At 41.7% G+C, this 22,793-nt stretch overlaps 2 protein-coding genes across 2 annotated transcripts; one reads left to right on the top strand and one right to left on the bottom strand.

Moving 5' to 3' along the window:
- The first annotated feature begins 6,175 nt into the window (after positions 1-6,175).
- kdm8 (lysine (K)-specific demethylase 8) lies at positions 6,176-11,875 on the top strand. Its single transcript, XM_079176819.1, has 8 exons — positions 6,176-6,264; positions 7,545-8,023; positions 8,973-9,145; positions 9,888-10,020; positions 10,123-10,173; positions 11,252-11,401; positions 11,501-11,593; positions 11,680-11,875. The coding sequence occupies exons 2-8, from the start codon at positions 7,568-7,570 to the stop codon at positions 11,842-11,844; spliced, it is 1,221 nt and encodes a 406-aa protein (XP_079032945.1). The 5' UTR covers positions 6,176-6,264; positions 7,545-7,567; the 3' UTR covers positions 11,845-11,875.
- Positions 11,876-13,672: 1,797 nt separating this feature from the next.
- LOC306709881 (UNC93-like protein MFSD11) lies at positions 13,673-21,506 on the bottom strand. The gene is made up of 13 exons (XM_079178193.1): positions 21,095-21,506; positions 20,547-20,602; positions 20,337-20,444; positions 20,177-20,256; positions 19,109-19,205; positions 17,869-17,927; positions 17,558-17,702; positions 16,594-16,643; positions 15,542-15,607; positions 15,325-15,450; positions 15,060-15,234; positions 14,820-14,955; positions 13,673-14,393 (listed from the first exon to the last, which is right to left on the bottom strand). Exons 1-13 carry the CDS (start codon positions 21,182-21,184, stop codon positions 14,241-14,243), a joined length of 1,341 nt encoding a protein of 446 aa, XP_079034319.1. The 5' UTR covers positions 21,185-21,506; the 3' UTR covers positions 13,673-14,240.
- Positions 21,507-22,793: the final 1,287 nt, after the last annotated feature.

The following is a 22,793-nucleotide window of genomic DNA, read 5'->3' as shown; positions in this document are numbered from 1 at the left end:
TAAATCTGCAGTGTACATAATAACAATAATGTTGTGTCTCTTGAAAGGATTCTGAAGTCTTAATCTCTGTCGTACAGCCTCTCTCTGTAGTGTCGGGGATGTCATTCATACATCTGACCTGATGAAAAGCTTTTGGAGTCAAAACACTGTCAGCAAAGAAAGCATGAGATACACGACTATCTCCGCTTCCTCTTTGCATACTAAATTATTAAGCTATGATGGGGGAGGACTTTGCTGCCACAATACTGCTCTCTGCTGGTTAATGGACCTCTTATGTGAGACTGACCTTTTGATCTGTTTAGAGCTGGAGAGAACGAGCCTTCGGGTCTCCATCTGTTAAAGGAAAACAAGTTTTTTCATTGTGCCATTCATAAAATGATCTCTTTTAATTACTATTCAAATCCCAGGACGAGTGAACACTGTTGTCATAGTATTAGAATTGCACATACTGTGTATTTGCATATGTATGAAGGGAGTAATCATCAAACCGGTGTCATTCATTATTCTTTCCCCCCTGTACCTCAGAGGTGCAGCGCATCAGGCATGCTGTGTAAAGGCAGATTCAGAAATGTTCTGTTGTCTCCTCATGTAGGTTTATGGCACAGATCCTCCACTCTGTGACTTACAGACTGCGGGGGGGGGGGGGGGGGGGGGGGGGGCAGTTTTAGCAGTGATTCACAGGATCCCCGGCTGCAGAGGCCTCTCGAACATTTGGAGTAATATCACTTTGTTCAGATCCTACAGTCGTATGTATGAGCTCACCTTGTCAGGAGCTTAGAAATTTCCTGCAGAGCCCCCGGCGCTGACCACCCACCTCTTTTTAGCCTTGTTACAGAACCAAAGGGAAATCATATTTCAAGATGGATACCCTCTCTCTTCATCTGCACTATGCTTATTACTGCATCCAAGAAAGATCAAAGCTACCTAAAGTACTCTCAGAGCTTGCAGCCCCTTGAAAATTCTTCACAGCAACGAGATGAAGACTGCCTCCACTTTTATCTTCACCTTACTTTAGCAAGTGAGTCCTATTTGTCCTTTTTTCGGACAGATTTGCCATGCTCTTCTTACAGGCTACATGCTCTGCGGGGGAATTGATTATTTAAGAAGGCAAACACATTCAACGTCATTATTACTTTTTTTATTTGCCACTGAAAGGGGAAAACGCACAACTCCCCTCTGCCAGGTATTGATTTATGTATCGGCATTACCCAAAACGAGCAGCAATGATCAAATGTGACCAGTATCAAGCGGTGACTGAGGCAGCAGACTAACCCGGGGACCCGCTCCCTCTCGGTCTATCCTGAAACAGCTGTTTGAGCTCTAATTAAAGGGAAGTAGCAGGTGTCACCTGTGCCCCAACTGCAGGGGCACACCTGGTTGCATTAATTTGATCCAAAGTGGTTTTGACGGACTGCCTGCACTCTGGCGTCCCACATTAAGCCACTGTAACTGAGCACCTGCTTGAAGCGGGCAGGCAAGAGAGCGCTCCACTAACACCGCTCTGTAGAGGAACGCCAGGCTGGCGAGCCCCAAGTCTTCGCAGTGACCCAGGGGACGGCTCCTTCATCCCTGACTCCGACTCACCCGCAGCATCTGCAGACCTGCGACGCCGACCTGTCGTCACACCGGGGCTGGGTGTGCCCGAGATAATTGTCTGTGGAAACCTCCCCGGGGCTGTAAAGGCAGCTTGTTTCAGATCTCCTGATGATTTCACAGGACATTTAACTTTACACCTCTCATTTGTTACCTCTTCAGGGCATTTCCAAATATCCATTACCAGGTTCCCAGGGAATGTGGCAACCCTTCACCTCCACTAGCTTTTATGTGTATGCATAAATTGCCTGGAGGGTAAATGTGACACTGCATTTGGAGGTACTGACATGTGTTTGTGTGCAAGCTTAAGCAAACGGATGACCTTCAAAACTGAGCCGTGACAGCGACAAAGAAAACCGCCAGATTGTGGAATTGCAGATGCGGTGTTGTGTCTTCTCTCTGACACTTCAATTGCCTAATGGAATTTACATCAGCAGAGAATGAAGCTGCAGCGATTTGAATGGGTCCTGACTCGGGTCATGCTGCACTCTCTGTTGCAACACTTTCTTTGTGCCACGACAATACATTAATTTCATGAGTCAACAGGCTACGACTGGCAGTTTGTGTCGAGCTAAACAGTGTTTAATTGGATTCTGATCCATGGCAACACCGCCGGAGGCTTGTTTCCATCTTTTATTTCAGCAGCACCTGGAGCGTAATGGTGGTGATTACATCCCTGCTGTGGTGTCCCAGTGGTTCAGGCTTCGCAGGCCCATGGGAATACGCTGCTAACAGTCACGGTCCATGCTGCCCTGCTGCCCTGTTTGGCTGCTGGCAGACCCTGAGCTGCTGCTGCTGCTGCTACTGCTGCTGCTGCTACTGCTGGGAGGTTTTGTTACACCGTAGAGACAAGGTTCAAAAGGAATCATAATAATAAAATTGTTTAGGCGAGAACGGGGCAAGTTGTCACCAGAGGGCGCTATCTAAAAAACACTTGCACGATTGCTCTTGACATCCAGTATATGTCAACGTAATCTGAAAACAATTTTCATATTTTTTTTTTTGCACAGAATGTGCAACATGCCACTCTGCGGCCAGTAATCTTAAGTGCTTTCGGGGCAAATCATCACATGTGACGATGTGGGTGAAATGTACCTTGCAACACCTGTTTATCCGAGTCAGAACTGTGACTCTGCCGATGACTCACATTAGGCTTTGTAGCCTGTGTCAGCAGCAACATTTAAACGACGTTGGGCCAGTCCATTTGGTTCATTCATATTTCATTTAGTTTGGAATTGGAACTGAAAAAAGGATGAATTCCATGTTTTTTGTAATTTGTTATTCATATACACTTGTTTTTCTAGTAAGAGTGTGTTTTGGTCCGCATATCAATCTGTCTTACCCAGACTATTTATTTCTTCATTTATTTACTGACATGGGTTGTTCCTGTTTTTTAATGCACCGGCACTAATGAAGCCCCGGTATTCGAAACATCTGTCTAAATGAATCAGACTTCTAACTGCATAAATGAGTTTGGAAAGACTTTTCACAAATCCATGTACATACCCATTTATAACTGTTAATTAGAGTGAGAAATAAAACTCTTAAGAATATACATTTGTGCACTGGAATGTATTATTCCATTCAGTATAGAAAATGAGTGACTGTGATGAACTGAGACTGAGAAATTGAAGTGAAAGCAAAGAGTGTGATAAGATGCCTCGCTCTCCCCTAAAACAAGCTCAAGTACAGTCGAGATCAAGACAGACTCGTCAGAGGCACACAATGAAAACACTTCAAAGGAGGCTCAATTAAAGTTAGCGTCGATGATCTTATTAAAAAAAATGTTTTTGTTATATTAGTTGACATTTTCATTGGCAGCAATAAATCAAATGCTCTGACAAAAAAAGACGCAACTACCTGCCTGCACTCACTGAGCATCGCTGGAGTCTTCCACGAGCTGCTAGCTTAACAGCTGTGAGTGCTAACAATAGCCATGTTCGCTGTTTACGTTCACGATTATAGTTTTGGGGGAGTGGCTTTTTAAGGACGGCCCGAAGGGACGGACTGCCAGTTAATGGCTTGGTGATTTTGGAACAGAGTTGGCAACACTGGGCTGGTGTTTTCGGTTGAATAATTTTTCAAATCAAGCGTATACCCTTGTTAGTTTCTAAAGATTACCAACCCTAGTTATAAATGTACTTTGAGAGGACTTTTATTAATAAACATAATCAATTAACTTTTGATCCAAAGCAAACACATAGTACTAATGGTGGAATATTAACATGTAAACTGTCAGATTCACAGGGATTTAAGTTCAACTTGTTTTTTTCAGGGCGAAAAGAAGTAAAATACAAATATGTTTATTAGAATTAAACAAAAATGCTGATATTTTCAGCGGGTCAGAGTGGGTTAAATGATGAGATTAAAGGTTAATTACTGTCTGGCAAACAGTCCCACCACATGGTTAATTCAGTAGCTGTGCTGGAGCTTTCAATCGTAACACACAATCTTCCTCAAAAACACAGGCATCTGCTGAGGAACCTCACGGTGACGACAAGACTCCAGGAGTACTGTTTTGTTTAATTTGACAGAGCATTAAAAATACATATCAAATGTGTTACTTTGTTAGCTTTAGTGGTGTTGGAAGGTGGATTGTTTTCCCCTGCTTCCAGTATTTAAGCTAAACTGAGCTAATCTGATCTGAGAGTGGCAACTCTTTGCAAGAAAGCTGTTACATGTATTTCACAAAATGTCTCTCAAGTATTTCTTTTAGATATAAAACCTCATTTAATGATGTAGAGAGAAAACGTCTTCTTAATTCCAGAGTTCACCAAACTCCTTTCATTTACAAAATAATGTCCTTGGCAAGGATACAGTCTTCAGAGTTTAAAATAGTTGACAATTAAATCATTTGGAAATGAAATATTGCAACATCTTCTGCTAATGCGGCCCTGATCAGACGGAGCGATCGCCCTCTCCTTCCAAGTAGAGCTGTGAAAGGTCACTGACCCCTCCCAATGGCAATCTGGGACGACGGCCTGCACATGAAGTCAGCACTGACAGCACAGGGAGGGATAACATAGCTGGGCCTCTGACCTTCAGCGTAGCCCCGCACCGTCTTACAACCACGGAGTCAGACACATCTGAATAATACATCAGACACTCCTGCTGGGACCACCCCCACCACTCACACAAGCAGAGGTACACATCACAGCATTCACAACATGTGGGGTCTGTATCCCACAGCATTCCATACAATAGTGACCACAGCTGAGGTCAGGTCCCTGTACCTTTACAATATGTTCATAAAGAGACATTAAAGTGCTTTTAGCTGTGATGGGTTAGCCCAGTTTTTTTCCCCACATTGTATTGAAATTGATTGTTGGTGGTTTTTTTTATGTTCCACAAACAATTATTATCTCCAATTCAGTTTCAAACCTTCAAGCTTATTAACACTTTGTCGGCTCTCCATCCTGCCATTTATTCTTTTACATTCAAATTGTGACTTCAGTTTTTTTATTTTTTTACTTTTAGTGGCAAAGGCTTAAAAGACAGAGACAATGCTGCAGTTGTGGCCTGCACAGTAATTCCTCACCTCCCTGCGAGTAAGTGAACAATCGCTCGAGCCTCGAGAATTCTGCTGTTTACACAGTGAGAATGAACAGAAATGCATGAAACATTTTAAAGTCCCCTGTGATTCCTGGAAAGGTGGGCTGTCTTGCTCTTGTCTCCATCTGCTTTACATACAGTAACAGCTTCACGGTTTGCACAGAGATTATTTGAATTTCATAGAGTGTTTGACATTTGATAATAGTAGTATATAGATTCTAGATTTTCCCGCCGAAGGCTTCCTATCATGTTTGTTCAGCTACATATTAATCAGCCTTCCAGGAATATCTGTATTTACATAAAGATTCTGAGTAGCAGGAGCAATGAAAAGAGGGGGGAAACAAATGTTTGTGAAACAATTGCATTCATTTATTATGTTGGGAGAGCTGTTGTTTTAATGACTTGAGTTTACCCGTTGAGACAAATTCATTTAACGTGTCTCTGTATTTGTGGAAGTAAATCAGGCGGTGCTGTCACAGAATCACTGTTTTGTTTCCATTGATTGAGCTTTACTCATCATGTAAATATCATCTAAATAAGAGATAACAGATGTTTGTGCAGCTACAAGGCTGAGAGGTTGTGTGGACAGATGTGTCAGTGTAGGAGCAGTGCGTGTGTGTGCGCGCGCGCGTGTGTCTGTGTGTGTGTGTGTGTGTGTGTGTGTGTGTGTGTGTGTGTGTGTGCGTGTGCGTGTGTGTGTGTGCGTGCGTGCGTGTGTTAGGGAGGTGGGTCGTCTATATAGTTCATTCAATGTCTGATACTGCATTTTATAAATTTGGAGTGCAGAGGTTACTCCCCTCTACTGGAGCACAGGGTGCATGCAGATCAACGTTTGTTTTGTAAAAAATAAATCCAAAATAAAAACGTCTACAACCTTGAAATTGCTTGAATTGAAATATCGCCGAGTCCACGTATTTGTGCAGTATTTTGAGAAGTTTTTTTCTATTCTTGTCTTTGACACCTTACATTTATCGCGGAACCAATGTTTTCCGCTGTCCGAGTTCCCTCCCGGTCTGTTTTTGATGTAGCACAGGCATGGTCAATGCAGCTCCTGCACTGCTTACAGTCCACGTTATGAAAGATAGTATCGGATTAACGGTGTAAATGTCGTGATAAAAGGTAAATATAACATTTAGCGTATTAAATTCCTCTTTAGCTAGTAAGTAAACGTGACGTCACTGTTTAGTAATGCGTCGGTTTCCTGTATTTGATGTTCGTGCGCGTATTAGCCTAAATCAACTTAAATGTGACACTTTTGATACTTTGCAAAGATAATTTGTATTTCCAGCTGTTTGGCAAAATATTAGTCCTGTCTCTGATTGTCGTATTCACGTGCATGTTATCTAATATTACGTTATTGGAGCTGGTTGACAACTTTACACAGTGGAGACTTCTGGGATGCTTTACCAGGAGTCAATAATTCGTTACAAATAATATAGGCTACATAATTAAATGATGTACCCTTTGTCATTATTTCTTTTTAGTATTTGCTTCAGAATTAAGTTAAACATATTCAGACAAATCCTCTTGTTTAGTTCTCATATATAACTTGTATTTGAGTGTTATAAATATATCTTTTAATTAAAGTTATCATCCAACTATGCAGCGCAAATAGTTTGACATCAATTCATCTGTTATTTTGTTGTTGATGTGTTTTATGACCAAAGAGGTTATCTATAAATTACATTTTTAAGAAAAATATGACAGAATTTGAGGTGAACTTTCAGTGAAGGTTTACTCCGCCCATCTTCCTTAATGACGTCCATAATGTTATCTGACAGTAGGACCGTAATTTCCCCAACTATTTACTGCTTTTTTTTTGTTTATTTGCTAAATGTGTATTAAGTCAAAGATTGCACAAATGTTTCCGTTTGTGAGCATGTGCAGAATAGCAGACTGATATGACCCTGCAGGGCCCTCCAACAGGACTCCTAATTGTCCTGAACCTGGGGGTTACCTTCAGGCATGTGGCGTTTTTAAATGCCACCATTCACTTTACTTGTGTTCAGTGACAGTCCGCCTCAAGGCCGGGTTTCTGTACTCAAATGAACCAGCTGCTCAGTGCTGGCTGCCTCGTGGTTTGGCTTCACAGAGCATCTGAACACGGATGGAGTCACATGGAGGTCGAGTCTGGCGGACACAGACGCCATGTGACGGAGAGTCGTCGCTGAGCATGTGTGCTTTGGCTCGGGACGTCCTCGCCTGCGTTTTGTGGTTGCCAATTTGGAAATTGGGTGTATACATGTGTTTTACTGCAGCAAAGTGTGTGTGTGTACACGTTTTAGCTAACTGTGGACCCATGACCATTGTTGAAGTATTCCACAAACAGTGCACATGTGAATGTAGCGGTGCATCCTCATTAGTGCTGCCCTAACTCACCCTCACCGTCTGTCCCACAGCATACCTGCAGACCTTCTCATCAATGGCCACGCTGTGGTCAAAGGTCTCTGCTGCTCTGCCTCCTAATGAGGAACAGCTTCCACTGCAGTTCAGCGACAAAGTGGAGTCAAGTGTGGTGGAAATGCTGAAGCGGTCTCGGCGGCAGCTGTACAGCGACACCTCCAGCGCCAGCCGAACTCTCACCGCTCAGATCATTCTGGATTTCTCGTGGGAGAAACTCAACACGGGAACGTGGCGCCATGTGGACAAAGAGTGGAGACGCGTGTATTCCTACGGCTGCCTGTTCAAAGTGGCCGCTCTGTGTCGGGACGACCCGTCGGCGGATGAGGTCGTGCAGGCCGTGAGGACTTGTGACATGGGTTTACTCATGGGCGCGGCCATCTTGGATAACATACTTCAGGTCGTTGTTCGGATTCTGCAAAGTGAAGTCAGGAAATCCACTAAACCAGAGGAGGAACGTGAACACACTGAAGTCAAGGTAGGTCCCGGGTGTTTTGATTTCAAACACACATTATTCATGTGAGCGTGTCACTTTAGTTTATCGTAAGTTATGAGTTAACTCAGTCAAGAAGTGGGAATAGTCACGTGATGCTTTGGTAAGATTTGAGTTGAATGTAACTTTATTCAACATTGTTTTCCTAAAATTCTTCAGCCTTAAAACAAATTGCCAAAGCACATTTATTATCACATTTACAAGAATAAAAGGAAGGACATCATCATGATGATGTGTACGGCTGATTTAATTTAGGTGACCAATAAGAGCAATAAGAGCACTTTTTTCAACTAAGATATGCATTCAGATCTAGGAGAACTTTTCAGACTCGGCTTCTCGAGAGTTTTAGACGTTTTCCTTTGTCGCCCTTTATTTTGTCGCACTCCATCAGACGTCACTGAAAATAAAGGGCAACAAAAATGTCAGATCACTTTGTTTAGATGCCGTAACGATGGAGAGTTTGGAGGAAGGTTGACTGGATTTCTTTTTTAACTACATGTTTGTTTCTCTTTGCCTTTAAAAAAAAAGAAAAGCATCAATTCAACCAGCTTGATTAAAAATGTCTATTTGGTCTCTAGAGTCGAGCTGAACAACTATTTTCATTATCTTTTCTTCTGCCAATTAATTCTCAGTAAATCAAATAATTGGTAAATGTCAAAAGGTAAGAAATCCCCACGAGCCCATAGAGATATCTTCAAACAGTCTTAATTATATAGAATATACTATCGCATAAAGAATCTAAGAATCTCAAATGAACACATCCTCAGTTCACAGTGTTGTCTTTAGCTCGACAAAGTGACGTAAACGCTGCATTTTTCACTTATGGAGAAATATGATGACAATATTTGTCCTTTTGATATTTTCCCCTTGAAGCTCTTCATCTGAGAGTTGAATTAAAGACTTGACAAACCCTTGTTGTTGTTGCATCATTAAGAGAGTGAAGCTGGAGTGCCCACGTGTTCCCGTGATCAGAGAGGAGTCGGCAGTTCCCAGGATAAAGTGTCCTTCACTGGAGAGCTTCAGCACCAACTACCTGCTCCCCCTCAAACCAGTCATTTTAGAGGGGATCATTGAGCACTGGCCCGCCCTCAACCAACACCCCTGGAGGTTTGTTTTTTTTTTGGTTCAATTAAAGAACAAAGATGACATCACCATGTCAGCTGTTTTCCCTGTTACATCCCCGTCCATCAGTACTGGGATGTTAAACTCTTTACTCAAACTCTCCACCGGAAGGTCTGCCAGAAAATCAAAGATTATTCTAAAATGCATCGTCGTGAAAACAAACTCACGGTGTTGATATGTACATCACTCGTCCTCCCATCATGGTGAAACACTACCACCAAACCGTATGTTCATTCTAATCACACTGATTTAAGAGTGTGATGCCAGCCGAGTGTTCCTATCTAGCGGTGAGGACAGAAAACCTGCAGCGCTCTGGTACCGAAGCACCACTGACTGTCATGTAACATATGACTCACATCTGTTGTTTTCTTTTAACCTGGCACTATGATGTGTGGTGTAAGATTCACTCTTGACTATGAAGTGACTTGATGTTGGTTTACTCATGGAAACGTCTCTGATGGCTGACTCTGTCTGCCACCAGAGTCTGATATAACGTTTAGGATTATCCCTCACTGTCCTCCCTCTCACTGCCGACTCCCAACAGCTGACTATTCACTCCTGACACCTGACACACGGCTCTGATGGTGGAGGACCACGCCCACAAGTGCACACGTGGGCAGATTTAGTCTCGGCAGGGCTTCGAATCCTTCAATGGCCAGATGTGTGACTTTTAATTGTTGTTTTACAGTAACGATTGACTCGTTGGTTCTTCTCCCTCCCACAAAAGCATCGCATACCTGAGGTCTGTTGCCGGCTGCCGGACTGTTCCCGTTGAGGTGGGCTCCAGGTACACGGACGAGGAATGGTCACAGACGCTGCTCACGGTCAATGAGTTCATTGACCGATACATTTTGAATAAAGTAAGCGCATCCGCATCGAGTGTTGCTGTTAACAAAGAACGATCTCTACGTGGTTTCTAACGCGCTATTCTGATTTTTACTTTGCGGATCAAACTCTGCCAGGAGGGAGTCAAAGGTTTGGGTTATCTCGCTCAACACCAGCTCTTTGATCAGGTATGGCATCCTCTTCTCTGACGACATCGTTACCGAAATATTACTCTCTTCATTGTGTCAGTTTACCAGTTGATTATTCAGGTTATATTTTTTGGGAACGTGAAGAATTGAATGCTCCTCATTCCCAGCTGTCATCTTCCCACCGCGTTGTTTTGAACAGTATTGACTGTGAGTCCTAATTTTACCGCACACGTCAATACATTGTCTGGATTGAACTTTACTAAAAGGGCACCTTGTCGAGCTAAAAGTTATGTATTTTGGGCAGTTTATTAGAACAGAATGATCTTTCACACAATATCCTCATCCTTCAGGAGTAATCAGCTCATCACATGTTAATTACACGGATTAAGAAGACAAATTCAATGTTTCCCTTTAGATAATTCACACATCTTGATTATAATTTGTGTTCTTTTCTTTCTATTCTTATATAATGTCTTACTATTTATAAGAATAATGACCAAAAGCGATATTATGTGCAGATAACTTTGGAGTACATGATGTCAGTGTACTGTGAACTTGGAGTCTTGGTTTCTTTACTCCGTTACGAGCTCAGCCTTCGCCATCGTGTGAGGCAATAGAAATGCTCGCTATAGATATTCATAGTGAGCACTTTATTTTATTTAAATGTTAGCATGCTAACATTTGCTAATTAGCATGAACCAGAACATACAGCTGAGGCTGATGGGAATGTCATGTATTTGGTCTTAAATAGTTGTATAAACTATAACCAAAGTACATAAGGATTTTATAAAGGACTATATATTGTTTTATTTTGTCATTTTATTTTCATTTTAAAATGTGTATATATGTTCTACGTGTGTGTAAGTTAAATTTCATTGTGCAACCCGTTGTTGTAAAATGACAAATAAAGGAAACCTAAAAAAAATAGAGGAATGTTTCACCAAACTTGTTAAAATGTACAATTCATGACAATCCATCCAATAGAATGAGATGTGGAATTACCATTTTATTGTATTGTAGGCCTATTGCATGTTACCTCCTGGGAAATGACGAGTTATAATCTAGCGAGCGGGTCTGAAAAGCCCTCCTGGTGTGATTTTATGTGACGTTGCCTTAGATACCAGAGCTGAAGGACGACATCCGTCCTCCCGACTATTGCTGCCTTGGTGAAGGAGACGAAGACGACATCACCGTTAACGCGTGGTTTGGGCCCGGAGGTACGGTGTCTCCTCTTCACCAAGACCCTCAGCAGAACTTCCTGGCTCAGGTGACGATATGAAGGCTATTTCATGAATGCAGTTAGTGTCAAAGATGTGTCCCGCTGTTTGTTTACCACGTGGGATTTCTCCCTGTTTTTGTACACCAGGTGGTGGGAAGCAAATACATTCGCCTATATTCCCCAGAGGACACAGACAAGCTGTACCCTCATCAATCACAGCTCCTCCACAATACCAGTCAGGTGGGGGTTGACAGTCCATAGACGTGGTGCATGTTGAGCCTGCCAATGTATGCAGCCTTTTCCAATTTCTGACTCCTTCCATGCAGGTGGAGGTGGAGAACCCGGACACGGAGCGCTTCCCGGAGTTCGCCCGGGCTCCGTATCTGGAATGCGTGTTGCAGCCCGGAGACGTGCTGTTCATCCCCGTCCAACACTGGCATTATGTCCGATCCTTAGAGCTCAGCTTCTCTGTCAGCTTCTGGTGGTCCTGACTGCAGATCCATGATTAAAAATAAAGTTATTTTTTTGTACAGAACAATTTGAGTTGAGCTTGTTTTCTGACTCTGTTGAAGGGAAATCAATTATGAGTTTTTAACTAATGCGAGGCTAATTCTCATGAATCTAAGGACAACCGCTGATCACACAAACCTTTGATCCGTGAGCAATGAACACTCGCTGCTGAGTGATTAGTTTAATTGTGCTGCTCATGATTGCAGCAACATCTATTGTGTGGAAAGCTAACAGCGGGGAGAGGGGAAAAAAAACAATGAGCAGTTAAAACTGTTTGTGCTCATCTCATCCTGCATATAATTACAGAGAGTTGTTAGTCATCTCACTTGATGGGATGTGTTTCTCTTTTCAAATTGGTATATTTAATTGTGTTGTGAACCTTATTCATACAACTATCCTCAGATGTGTGATTTCCATAATTCATGGAAATGAGGCAAGTCTTCAAATTTAATAACCCAGTGAGCTACAGGTATAACGCTGCGGTAAACACGGCTCTCTGGTTAAACTGACAGTCAGAGACAATCAAGCAGGTCACAGACGGGAATGAATGAATTAATCCCCTGGGCACAGACTTACTTTGAAATAAAAGGTGCCTCCCTGATGAAGTACCCCGACAGTACAACTCTTGTCGAGCTTCAGAAAACACGACCCCCCGACTACGAAGACAGCAGCACTTCGTTTTACATTTCAGACCTCTAACAAGCCCCGGTCGTGTTTCCCACAGGTCCATTTCAATCAAACCTTCTAACTAGAACCAGCAAGTGTGTGAGGGTGTGACACAATGAAGTAGATGATGTACACATTTCATCTGCCTTTCAGCCAAATGCACAGTCAACTGAAGTGGTGTGCTGGGAAATCAAGGCTGCGGGATAAATCTGAGGAGTTGTGTAGGATGGATGGATGGGGGGGGGGGGGGGGATGAATTATAATACATTTTACTCCAATTTAGAAAAATGAGTGAGAAAGGAAAACAAAGTGCTATCGATAAAAAGCGTCACGTTTTTTGGTTTATGAAACATTGTGGAATAACGAACAGCTGATGCATCAGCCGGTGTTCAGGTAATAGACTTATCCCAACCTAGTTACTTTCCTTACGAGGTTATCTAAACTAATAACGTGAACCCCGGCGGAGTTTAATTCTGTGAGTAAACGCTGTATACTTCACTTAGCCCATCAGCTCTTTGTTGTTGTCAAGTAGGCAGCACAATTGACTTAAGATCACACAAAACTGCTTACTCTCATTATAATGTAATCAATACTCAATTACAAGTGAAGTAGTGTGGGACCTCCGGGCCTATAACCCTTTCTCTTCCAGCCAGGCGCTCTCCTCCTGCTCCTCTTTTTGATTAATGGCCTCGTGGATTTTCAAATAAATCTGGCAAATCAGGATTAAAGCCGGTAGATTTATCTTGTTTTGTGTTACAATAAACTGGACGTACACACTGGCTACGTTATGGCGAGTGAAAAAAAACAATCCACTTAGATGTGAAACACAGGCTGGTGTAAAACACAAACAGTGCCTTGTGTTTTCCTTCTGAGGGGAACATTTAATCTGTTCCAAACTCGGTTCAGTCAGGAAGCAGAACATTAAAGTGTGAGCCCTCCATTTGTCTGATTTACAGGTCAAAAGCAACTGAATAAGCGTGCCCTCAGTAATATTCCTCTATTCATATTTATGGATTGCTTGAGCCTCTTATGTCCGTGGTTTTCAGAGGCCCTGACTGTGTTCGACATCTACGCCATCTTAACTGTTTATTACAGAATGCTACGTAACACAGTAAAGAGTTCTGCTCAGAATGTTCAATGAAATCACTGGAAAAGCATAAAACTGTATTCATCAAAGATTCACAACATTGGGAGGAAAACATCGACAAAATGCAAAATTCACAAAATAAAAAGTTAAGAACAATGATTGTCAGGCATTAATTAGTAAATATTGTGTTATTTTCTCTCGTCTATTTTTTTGTTAAACTGTCAATCATTCTGTCAAAATATGAACAGCTTTAAAAATATCAGTTTTAGACACAAACTATCATGACACTGCCTTTAATAAGGAACCTGAGCTGGAAGCGATGCACATAAGTACGAGATAAGGAAAGTGGTTATTTTAAAATCCTACAGTAAGACAAACGATGTAAAAGACAATGTTAATGATTAACGACGATACTGTGTAGTGTCGGGTTATTAGTACAGACGGTGCAAGGTACAACCTAAGCTGAACCATGTTATGCTTAAGACAACTTCAAATGTTTCAATAAGTTTCAATACTTCAAACTATTTAGAGTGTGAATGTCATCCAAACGTATACGACCTACAATGTACTCATTTAAAGCTCCTCCCACAAAACCATCAACGCCGATACAGAGATGTCCTCCTTCTAATATTCCTGCAAATCTCCGGAGAAGCTCTGCGTCCGCTCCACCGTGAAGAAGCAGAGCGTTCCGGTGAAGCCCAGGATGACCATCATCAGCAGCTGCCACTTGAGCAGCAGGTACCCGCTGTAGAAGAACGCCACTGCTGCGAAAACAGACTGACAAGAGGAGAGGGTTTTAGGTATTTAAGTCCAGCCCACAAGATCCATAAGGTGATTGTATTGTTAAATGATTGGCTCTCTCAAAATGAGGTCAAAAAATATAATATATCATTTCTCTCTTTTGGTATCGGATTTCTTTCCTCAAAGAAAACAGGACAAGTGATTTACAGACCTGTGCATGCTGTAACAGACAAAACAATGCAATTTAATTTCAGTTGAATATAAAAAGGGTTTATTTCTGGTTACCGGCCAATTTCTTGCAGCAAAGAAAACGAGGGGGATTAAGAGACGTGTGAGGGTCTCGTCTTTTCCCTTTGTGTGGGGCTTCAGGTGAATTTATTTCATACTTGACGAGACAAACATCTTAACCCAGCTTTGCACAGCTCTGCTAACAATGCCGGAGAACTGTCAACTCGGGATTACCTGGATGAATTTGAAGATGGCAAAAGCAGGCGTGCTGTGTTCAGCATAAACACAGCCGAGTATGCTGTAGAGTTGTGTGTTGAAACAACTGTCCCCAAGTCCGAGCAGGAAGCTGCACAGCAGGGCAATGGATACACTGAAAGAGAAAATACAACTCCTGTTACAAACAAAGCACAGCTGTAACCGGCCTGCCCCATGTTCACCCTTCTTCGTAGTGAAATTGTGAGAGAGATCACCTACCTAGGAGCTAGAAACGGTTTAATTTGGGTGGTGGTATTAAAGACGACGGGAGCATCATCTGGGATGTTGAGGAAGATCAAATAGACGGCAACGAAATGGACGACCATTCCCAGAAACACCACCGAGGTCCGTCTGAAGCGATTGTTCTTGCACAACAATCCAAACAAGCCTCCACCTGACGGGAAATACGGTATTTATGAATGCAGAAGACCTCCGGTGGCTCTCAATCCCCTAAACGAGCTCCGGTAGAGGAACGTTAACTTACCCACAATTTCTCCGATGCCAACCACAATCCCAGAGATCCCGATCAAGCCTTTAGCTGAATCTCCAAACTGCGTGGTGGCCCCGAGACACGTCCCATACACTCCGCTGTAGAACGATAGCTCCAGGCCTGCAGAAACAAGAGGGGCACGCTGCAGCTGCCGGCCTTCACCGGAGGTTTAGGGTGCGTATTGCATTAATGCATTCTCCATGCGACTTACCGCTGTATGCCATGCAGGGACTCAGGAGCAGTATAGTTTTAGTCTTCAGAAGCTGCAGGATGGTTTCTGAACGGGGGGGAAACACAATACACGGATATGAATTGCTAATAAATACGTTGCACAATGATAACAAGTGGATTGAGCTCGGATAGAAATGCAGACGTTAAGGCCCCGTTACCCTCTGGAAATGTAACTTCAATGCAGATAAAAGACGTGAAAATATGCTGTTTCATTAAGCCAAACGTCTAACTGCAGGTGGAAAAACACCCAGGGGAGAATTTCAACCAGGAGGGGAATCCAGACTTTAAAAGAAGAGATCCCACTCGGTCTGTTTGTACATGCCTGGATGCCCTCTTGATATGAATCAGTGTGCATCTTCGATAATCCTGATACGTTTTAGGCAGGCGTACACGCCAGACAAAGAGCAATCTGATCATCCAAACAACTTCAGGCTGCACCGACGGCGGGTGCAAGTGCAGCTAAAACAGATACGATCTGAAAGAGGCCGTTTCTCTGCACTCTCTCTTGTACTGCTAGAAGATTTTTATCCACATGAAAGACATTTTCACAAGAAGGAAAACAAAACTGCCGACTAGTTTCAGACTAAGAGCAGTGAAGTGCAGAGCACTAGAGGTTATGTCAAATAAAAAAACATGTCTTTGTTGCCCTTTACTGTCATACTTTGTGAAAAACATCTCAGATGATCTGTGTCTCAAATACATACTACTAGTATACAGTAAGTACTACATACTAATCATCATAGTATATTATCTTAGCAGGTAGTATACAAGGAAATCAATTTACTTTCCATTTTATAGTAAAAGTGGATGATCAATATAAACACAAACTACTTCACAAATACACATAAAAATGCTTTTTTCTATACTTTTAGTTTTCTGAGATCTTTTGTTTTTCTGAGATGTAAGAAGCTCCTCAATGATCTTTGTGTCTAACAACAGCACAGAGATACATATAAACCTGTTCAGAACGAGTATAGTCTTGTTAGTACATGTAGTTTATTGTGTATTTGTAAATAATACACTAATACTTACTGAATTCTGACTTGGCATCCTGCATGGCGGTGTTTGCTCTGTGCTTATACCTAAACAACACAAAAGAAATCAATATACACTTTGACAGAGTTGAAATAAATAAACACAAGTTAACTGCACACACACACACACACTATGACATAACTTCATTCAAGTGACAAACAGGTGAAGTGATTTAAAAAGCCAAGACACTTGATTCCTGAAAATCTCAACACGCTGCAAAAAAAGGAGCGTTTCACAGTCAATGTCGGCTCCCTGAAGGATTCCTGCTGAAGCTGCTAATCATGCAAACTCAGCAGGGTCACAGAGCTGCATCCGAGAGGAAGAGAACTGCTTCCAAACACACAAGCTGCTGCCACAAGACAGACAAGACAAGATTTCTGTACGATCTACTAATGTCAGTCGAATTATGTCTGCCAATCGTGTTTTCAGTTGACCTTTCTTCAGAGTCGAGCCATACAAGTTTATACAGCGTTAGAGGTCGAGCCTGGACAATTTGGGGCTTTAACCGCCGTCGCTCTCGAAGAGAGAGTCTCCGTCCCAGCCGACACAAATCGGCCTGATTGCACCCTACTTGTGTGAAGTGCGGTGATTAGGCTCGACTGTGTCCAAATGTAAATGATCCGCAGAAAAATGGGCATTTTCGTGAAGGACAAGAGTGATTTATAACTCTCGCAGAACTGCAGTGGTGAGTCATCTTGACAAACCTTACAAAATCCAAGGTGGGTTATTTGAGAATATGTCTTTGTCAGGTGGTGCGGTTATCGTTTAACAGAGTCAACCGGATGAAAATAACTTTGTTTTGCGTCGCATGAAACAGTCCACTCTTTCCCTTTTTATTCATCACTTGAGGTTCGTACCCTCCTTGTCCTTTTTTCAATAGTGGTTCAGACAAGTTTAATATATTCGGAGTGATTTTGACGACAGTGAAAAAGGTGCAATTATGTCTCGAATGTTCGTTTACATCACGCGAGTTGAGAGCAGCGACTGCCCTTCCTCTTCAGAGAGCAACTCCTCTTCGTGGTGGCTCTTTCTCAACATGAGGAAGCTGAGTGTGCCGAGTATGGAGGCGACCAGCAGGGACAGAAAAATGGTTTTCCTGCTGCCGTCTGAGGGATGAAGATTAAAATAAAGCGCTTAATTAAAAGACACAAGACATATTAACAACATTAAGCTCGGAGCATATTCAGAATAACCAATCAGTGCTTTAATCCTCTTGGTATTTTGCTTTCATCATCATGCAAGACTTACGTACTTACTGGAGTATAACCCTACCTGATATCTCTGTCCTTCCATTCCAGTCTAAATAAATGTAAAGATTGCCAAATAGCATGCTGTAAAAAAAGCAAAGCAGGTGAATCGAGTGAGAAAAAAGCTCCCATTGTTCTATGCCTCACTTGACTTATTTTTAAACTCTTTTGAGTCATTTGACGTTAAGACGTGTCAGCGTCAATAAAACAAAAACAATGGCCGTGCAGTGCTGTTTAAAATGTCATCTGAGAAATCATGTGTGACGGACAGAAGAAGAACACAAGAAGGACTGGACTGTATTCGGGGGGTTGAAGCGCTGCCTTTCTAAACTCAATCATCTGCATTTCCGCCTCTGAAGAGGCGTCTTTCTTCTTCTCTCTAAGCTGTTTATCTGCCTTTCATGGTGAACAGGGCCGTCCTATGAAACGCTGTGATCTATTTCTGTCTTTAATTACATTTTACCTAAACTAAAAATGTTGATGAGTAATTAGTCTGTCCCAGAGCCTCAGCGGGGTTGAACAGGGCTTCTTCATAAAAGACAACAGTAACTGCATTTAGTACGTGTGTGTCGGCAGCCTGTGAAGAAGTGATTCATACGTTTACTGTGGCAGGGATCACCACTGCAGAGGCAGATTAGCGTTGCTCTGTTGTCAGCTTTGGAGCAGATGACAGCCAATGTAATTATTATACTAATTCAATTTGCATATTTTAACAAATACAAATTAGTTGTCAGAGCCAGTGTGCAAGAGCAGTGGGGCGAACGCAAGAGATGAAAAGGCCAAAACTCTCACCTGCAGACCTCTGTTTAAAGAGGTTTGGCTGTTTTCACATTGTGCAGAGAAAACAATGACTCACTGACAGATATGGCAATTTGTAACAGGATTTATTAAACATATTCTAAAATGAAGCATACAGTAATATCCTGTCAGGCTAAAAATACAGGCCTGACAGTAGTCTGCCTGCTCTGTCTTTGATCAACTGAAATAGTTGCATCAAACAAAAAGAGGAAGAAAACATGGCAAACATTGTGATGAATTGTGTGTTATGCACTGAATGTGATGATAGCAGGATTACATTGTTTGCAACCTTGGGTTGCTTTGGGAAGCAAATTAGCAGGATGTTCAGATTCTTTAAAAAAAAAAGAAAAATGACTAAAGGCCTCATTTTCAGAGGATGGCAGACAGCATGATACAAGTATTAAAGTGTTTAAAATGAGAATACCAAAGGTAAAGACTGGAGTGTAACTGTGTCAGTAGCTGCATACCTGCACTGCAGTAGAGCCCAGAACATCCCCGTGTTCCTGTTGATGGTGGAAGCCTCTGAGTTTTCCACCAGGAAGTGTCCTTGAGCTGTCCAGAGCACTGTGGGGAAGGGAGGTCGTTTGGGGGAGAAAAATGTAACCAGTCAGTTAATTGCCCACACGAAGTGAAATATTATCTGTCTGTGTTGGTGTGTAATGCATCTAACCACACAGTCACCCCGGGACATGAGGAAAATTCATCACTAGTGCAATGATTTGAGGCTGCATTTATAAACAGGCCCAGATCATTTTTCCCTCATTTTTCCAGTGAATGCTCAGCAGAAAGCTGCTTTCTCAGTATTTCCACAAACATCTGCGACCAAGCTCAAAGTGCTGCACGCTATTTATCTGCAGAAACAACTCCAAACCCATTTAAGGGCTAATTTGGGATGTACTGTTTCTACGCAGCAACACATCCCAGTCATGATAATCCCTGTTTGAATGATTAAACACTATTTTGAACACTGTGCTTGAATAGGCTGCAAAATAAAACAGGAACCAAGCTGGAGTATTTTGTTGTAAATGGGATGCGAGTCGGTATGTGGGCTAGAACTGAAATGATTCGTTGATGAACCAATATTTGATAATTGACTAATTGTTTATTCTATTGGCATTCTTCAGGCAAAAATGCCAAATGATTTCCCAGTTTCAACTTCTCAAATGTGAGGATTTGATGCCTTTCTTTGTCGTATCTGGCAGTTTTTCGGTAATTATAATGAGCATTTTTCACTATTTTCTGGCATTTTATAGACTAAACAATTAATGGGGAAAATAACTAACTAATATCAATATAAATAGAATAACTTCATTGATCTCGCTTGACATTATAACTCAGGTTTAACAAAGCTCCTGAAGCAAAAGAGAGTTGTCTTAAATGACTATAATTTGCTCCAATTCATTCCTTTACTGTTTACTAATCATCGCCTCAACTACAATCTGCATGATGATGCAAACATTTCATAAAGTTACAGTCGTAGCATCGTTATTATTTGAGACCATAATCCAAAAACAAATCTGTTGTTTGGAACTTACTGGCTGCTGCTACCCCGATGAGTACAGAGGTCAGGTAGAAGGACCATGTTGAAGGGATGATGAACACGGCAATGTACCCACTAAGAGAGAACGCACGAGGAACAGCAATGAGCAACCTCTCTGTCAACCTCCTGTATGCAACTACCATGCCGACGTTTACCTGTAAAGTAGGCCACTCAGAAACATAGTAATCTTCGGTCCAATTACTGCAACGACTGCTGGTGCAAGTAAGTTGGCGAATGAAAAGACCCCATAGATGATCCCGAGGCTGTGATTGGGGGGGGGGGGGGGGGGGAGAGGATCAGCAGTCAAGTTTTTACTCTCATCAAATGAACGTCCTGCGTGGAGGACGTGAACCTGCGTGACCTACCTGTGGTACCCACTCCCACTGAAGGTATCATTCCGCAGGCTTTTCACCACAGTTTGCTGGAAATGAGAGGAAAGCGCGGGGTTAGACTGGTCGAGATGGGGGTCATGTGTCCTTAATTCATTCATCCGGTTTGATCAATTCGCTGACCATTGAAGAAAATTGGAAACACGAGGTGCGCCAGACACAGGCGCGTTTCCTCCTGTTCGCTTTTTTTGGTTTTAGATTCAAAGTTTTAATAACAAAATGTGTGTACAAAACCAGAATAATTAGTTTTATGGTTTAATGGGCATCTACATAAAGATACTAATTATTCGGGATACATTAAACAAAGGGACCTACACTGAAGAAGAGTATTTGCCGAAATATAGTTCTAATTCTAACAGTTACACATGTTATGTGTAAAAGCACAATGGGCACATCTCAACAGTGTTATGGGACATTAAAATATGTTCCAACTCAGCTCAGTGTCTTCTTCAGGCAACAAATGTGACTTATAAGAAACTCAGGTTTGGATGTGCAAAAAAAAGCAGTAATAACGTGGAACTTACTTCAATGTTCCCACAGGTGGTGAAGGCGGTGAAAATGAACAAAAATCCAAGACCCAAAATCACTACGTTGAAAGTCCTTCTGTCTGCCATGGTGTTGTATTACTCGTCGTAAAACATTGTAAACGTGCTGCTAATGTTGTGCTGTCGACTCATTTGAACTACACGTCTAGCAGAGACTCTCACGCGGATTCATCAACAACTCGGTTAAATCCATTTCAACAAAGTCGCGCGACTAAAGTTGACGTGACTAACTGTTTAGTAACAGTGTGGTGCAGAGTCTAGGACAGAAAGCAACAATGTAGCACTGTTATAGGCCACTTCCCTTCTATCATAAGTAGCCTATTTATGATAGACGCATGACAACTTGTGACTTTAATTTGAGGCAATTTTTTTTTGCAGTCGTCCTTCTACGTCCGTGTTTCTCTCTCTCTCTCTCTCTCTCTCTCCCTCCTTCCTGCTTCTTCTTCTTCTTGTGTAATTTGCTGTCATTTCCACTTATTTAGCTTTGCTGCCTTCCAGAGGTATCCAGGAGGAATATTCATTGTTGTCATTGGTTCAGATGGTGACAGAAAAACCAGTTGTCATCTGTCAATTTCTCTTACATCATCCGCTAGTTGGTGTAATACTAATGTATTTAATCTCACATGCGCTACGGGATCATTGGAGAGGGCCTGTATAGCTCTATAGAATGCTTCCAATCCTCCATATGTAATAAGTCTTAAGGCTACAAGATCTATATTGGTCATGTAAAAAGATTTCTAAAAGTCAATGAAACATTCATATGTTGTTTTATTTGTATTTGTTGTAATTGTTGACAATAAAAGACTCAAGACATGACCTGGATTCCCTCTGAAGATGCAGCATGAGCCTCTCATTACGTAGAATACAGTTAGTAGACTGTGCTCATTAGGCTGATCCCTCTGCATCTAATAGCATCCTTGTGTCCACACAGTGGGTTTTGGTGTTGAGCTTATAATTAGACCACATAGTTTGCATTCTACCAGATTCAAAACATTGAATTATTCACACAAAATACAAAATAATGATTTTTAATATTGGTTTTGCCAGTTTTGCTCGAGTCATTTGAACTAGTTAGCTAGATCCTTATTCAATGTTTTAATTACACAATATCTCCCTTTAGTATTTGGCTCTCTATTACAATGTTCATTAAACATACTTCTTTATGATAACTTTTTATCAATAGTATCACTGTTTGGAAAAAAGACCTTTAAAGTGTCTCTCCCGTCTATAAATTACCTCAGAAAAGCCAAACACAGGATTACCATCGAGCCCCAGCACCTCAATTGGTATTTTCCAAAGTTGCCTCAGAACCAATTTATTTTTTAGGGGGCCAAAATCTCCAGGGATTTGATGTTTGAATTGTCTTGATGTTTGCACCTGACCTCTTTGAAAACACCTTTGATAGAATCTGTATTTTCTGTCAAACATATGCGGACTGGAAACCTCCAAGAATGTCTTCTTTTCTACATGATTGAACAATTCAGAAACATATTTTCATCTTTACTGTAATAATTCTTTCGAATTCTCATTCCAATATAGTTTGTTGTTAAAAATAACACGTCATTTTTGAATAACGGTTGTCTTCTCTTCTTTAATGACTTTAATCAAACAACTACAATAATCTAGATAGTCTCGTTCTTATAAGTCATTCTTCATTTTTAATGAAGTTTGTTGTCGT

The sequence above is a fragment of the Pholis gunnellus genome (assembly GCF_910591455.1).
Source record: "Pholis gunnellus genome assembly, chromosome: 17".
Taxonomy (NCBI): Eukaryota; Metazoa; Chordata; class Actinopteri; order Perciformes; family Pholidae; genus Pholis; species Pholis gunnellus.
Note: the sequence above shows the minus strand (reverse complement) of the source record. Positions and strands in the feature narration are given on the sequence as shown.

Coding starts and splice junctions, on each gene's coding strand:
- kdm8 (XM_079176819.1), top strand. CDS start 7,568: ATGGCCACGCTGTGGTCAAAGGTCTCTGCTGCTCTGCCTCCTAATGAG. Junction 11,402..11,500: donor AGCAGAACTTCCTGGCTCAG/GTGACGATATGA, acceptor TTTGTACACCAG/GTGGTGGGAAGCAAATACAT. Junction 11,594..11,679: donor TCCTCCACAATACCAGTCAG/GTGGGGGTTGAC, acceptor CCTTCCATGCAG/GTGGAGGTGGAGAACCCGGA.
- LOC306709881 (XM_079178193.1), bottom strand. CDS start 21,184: ATGGCAGACAGAAGGACTTTCAACGTAGTGATTTTGGGTCTTGGATTT. Junction 15,608..16,593: donor GGATGCCAAGTCAGAATTCA/GTAAGTATTAGT, acceptor CCCCCCGTTCAG/AAACCATCCTGCAGCTTCTG. Junction 14,956..15,059: donor AAACCGTTTCTAGCTCCTAG/GTAGGTGATCTC, acceptor TTTCTCTTTCAG/TGTATCCATTGCCCTGCTGT.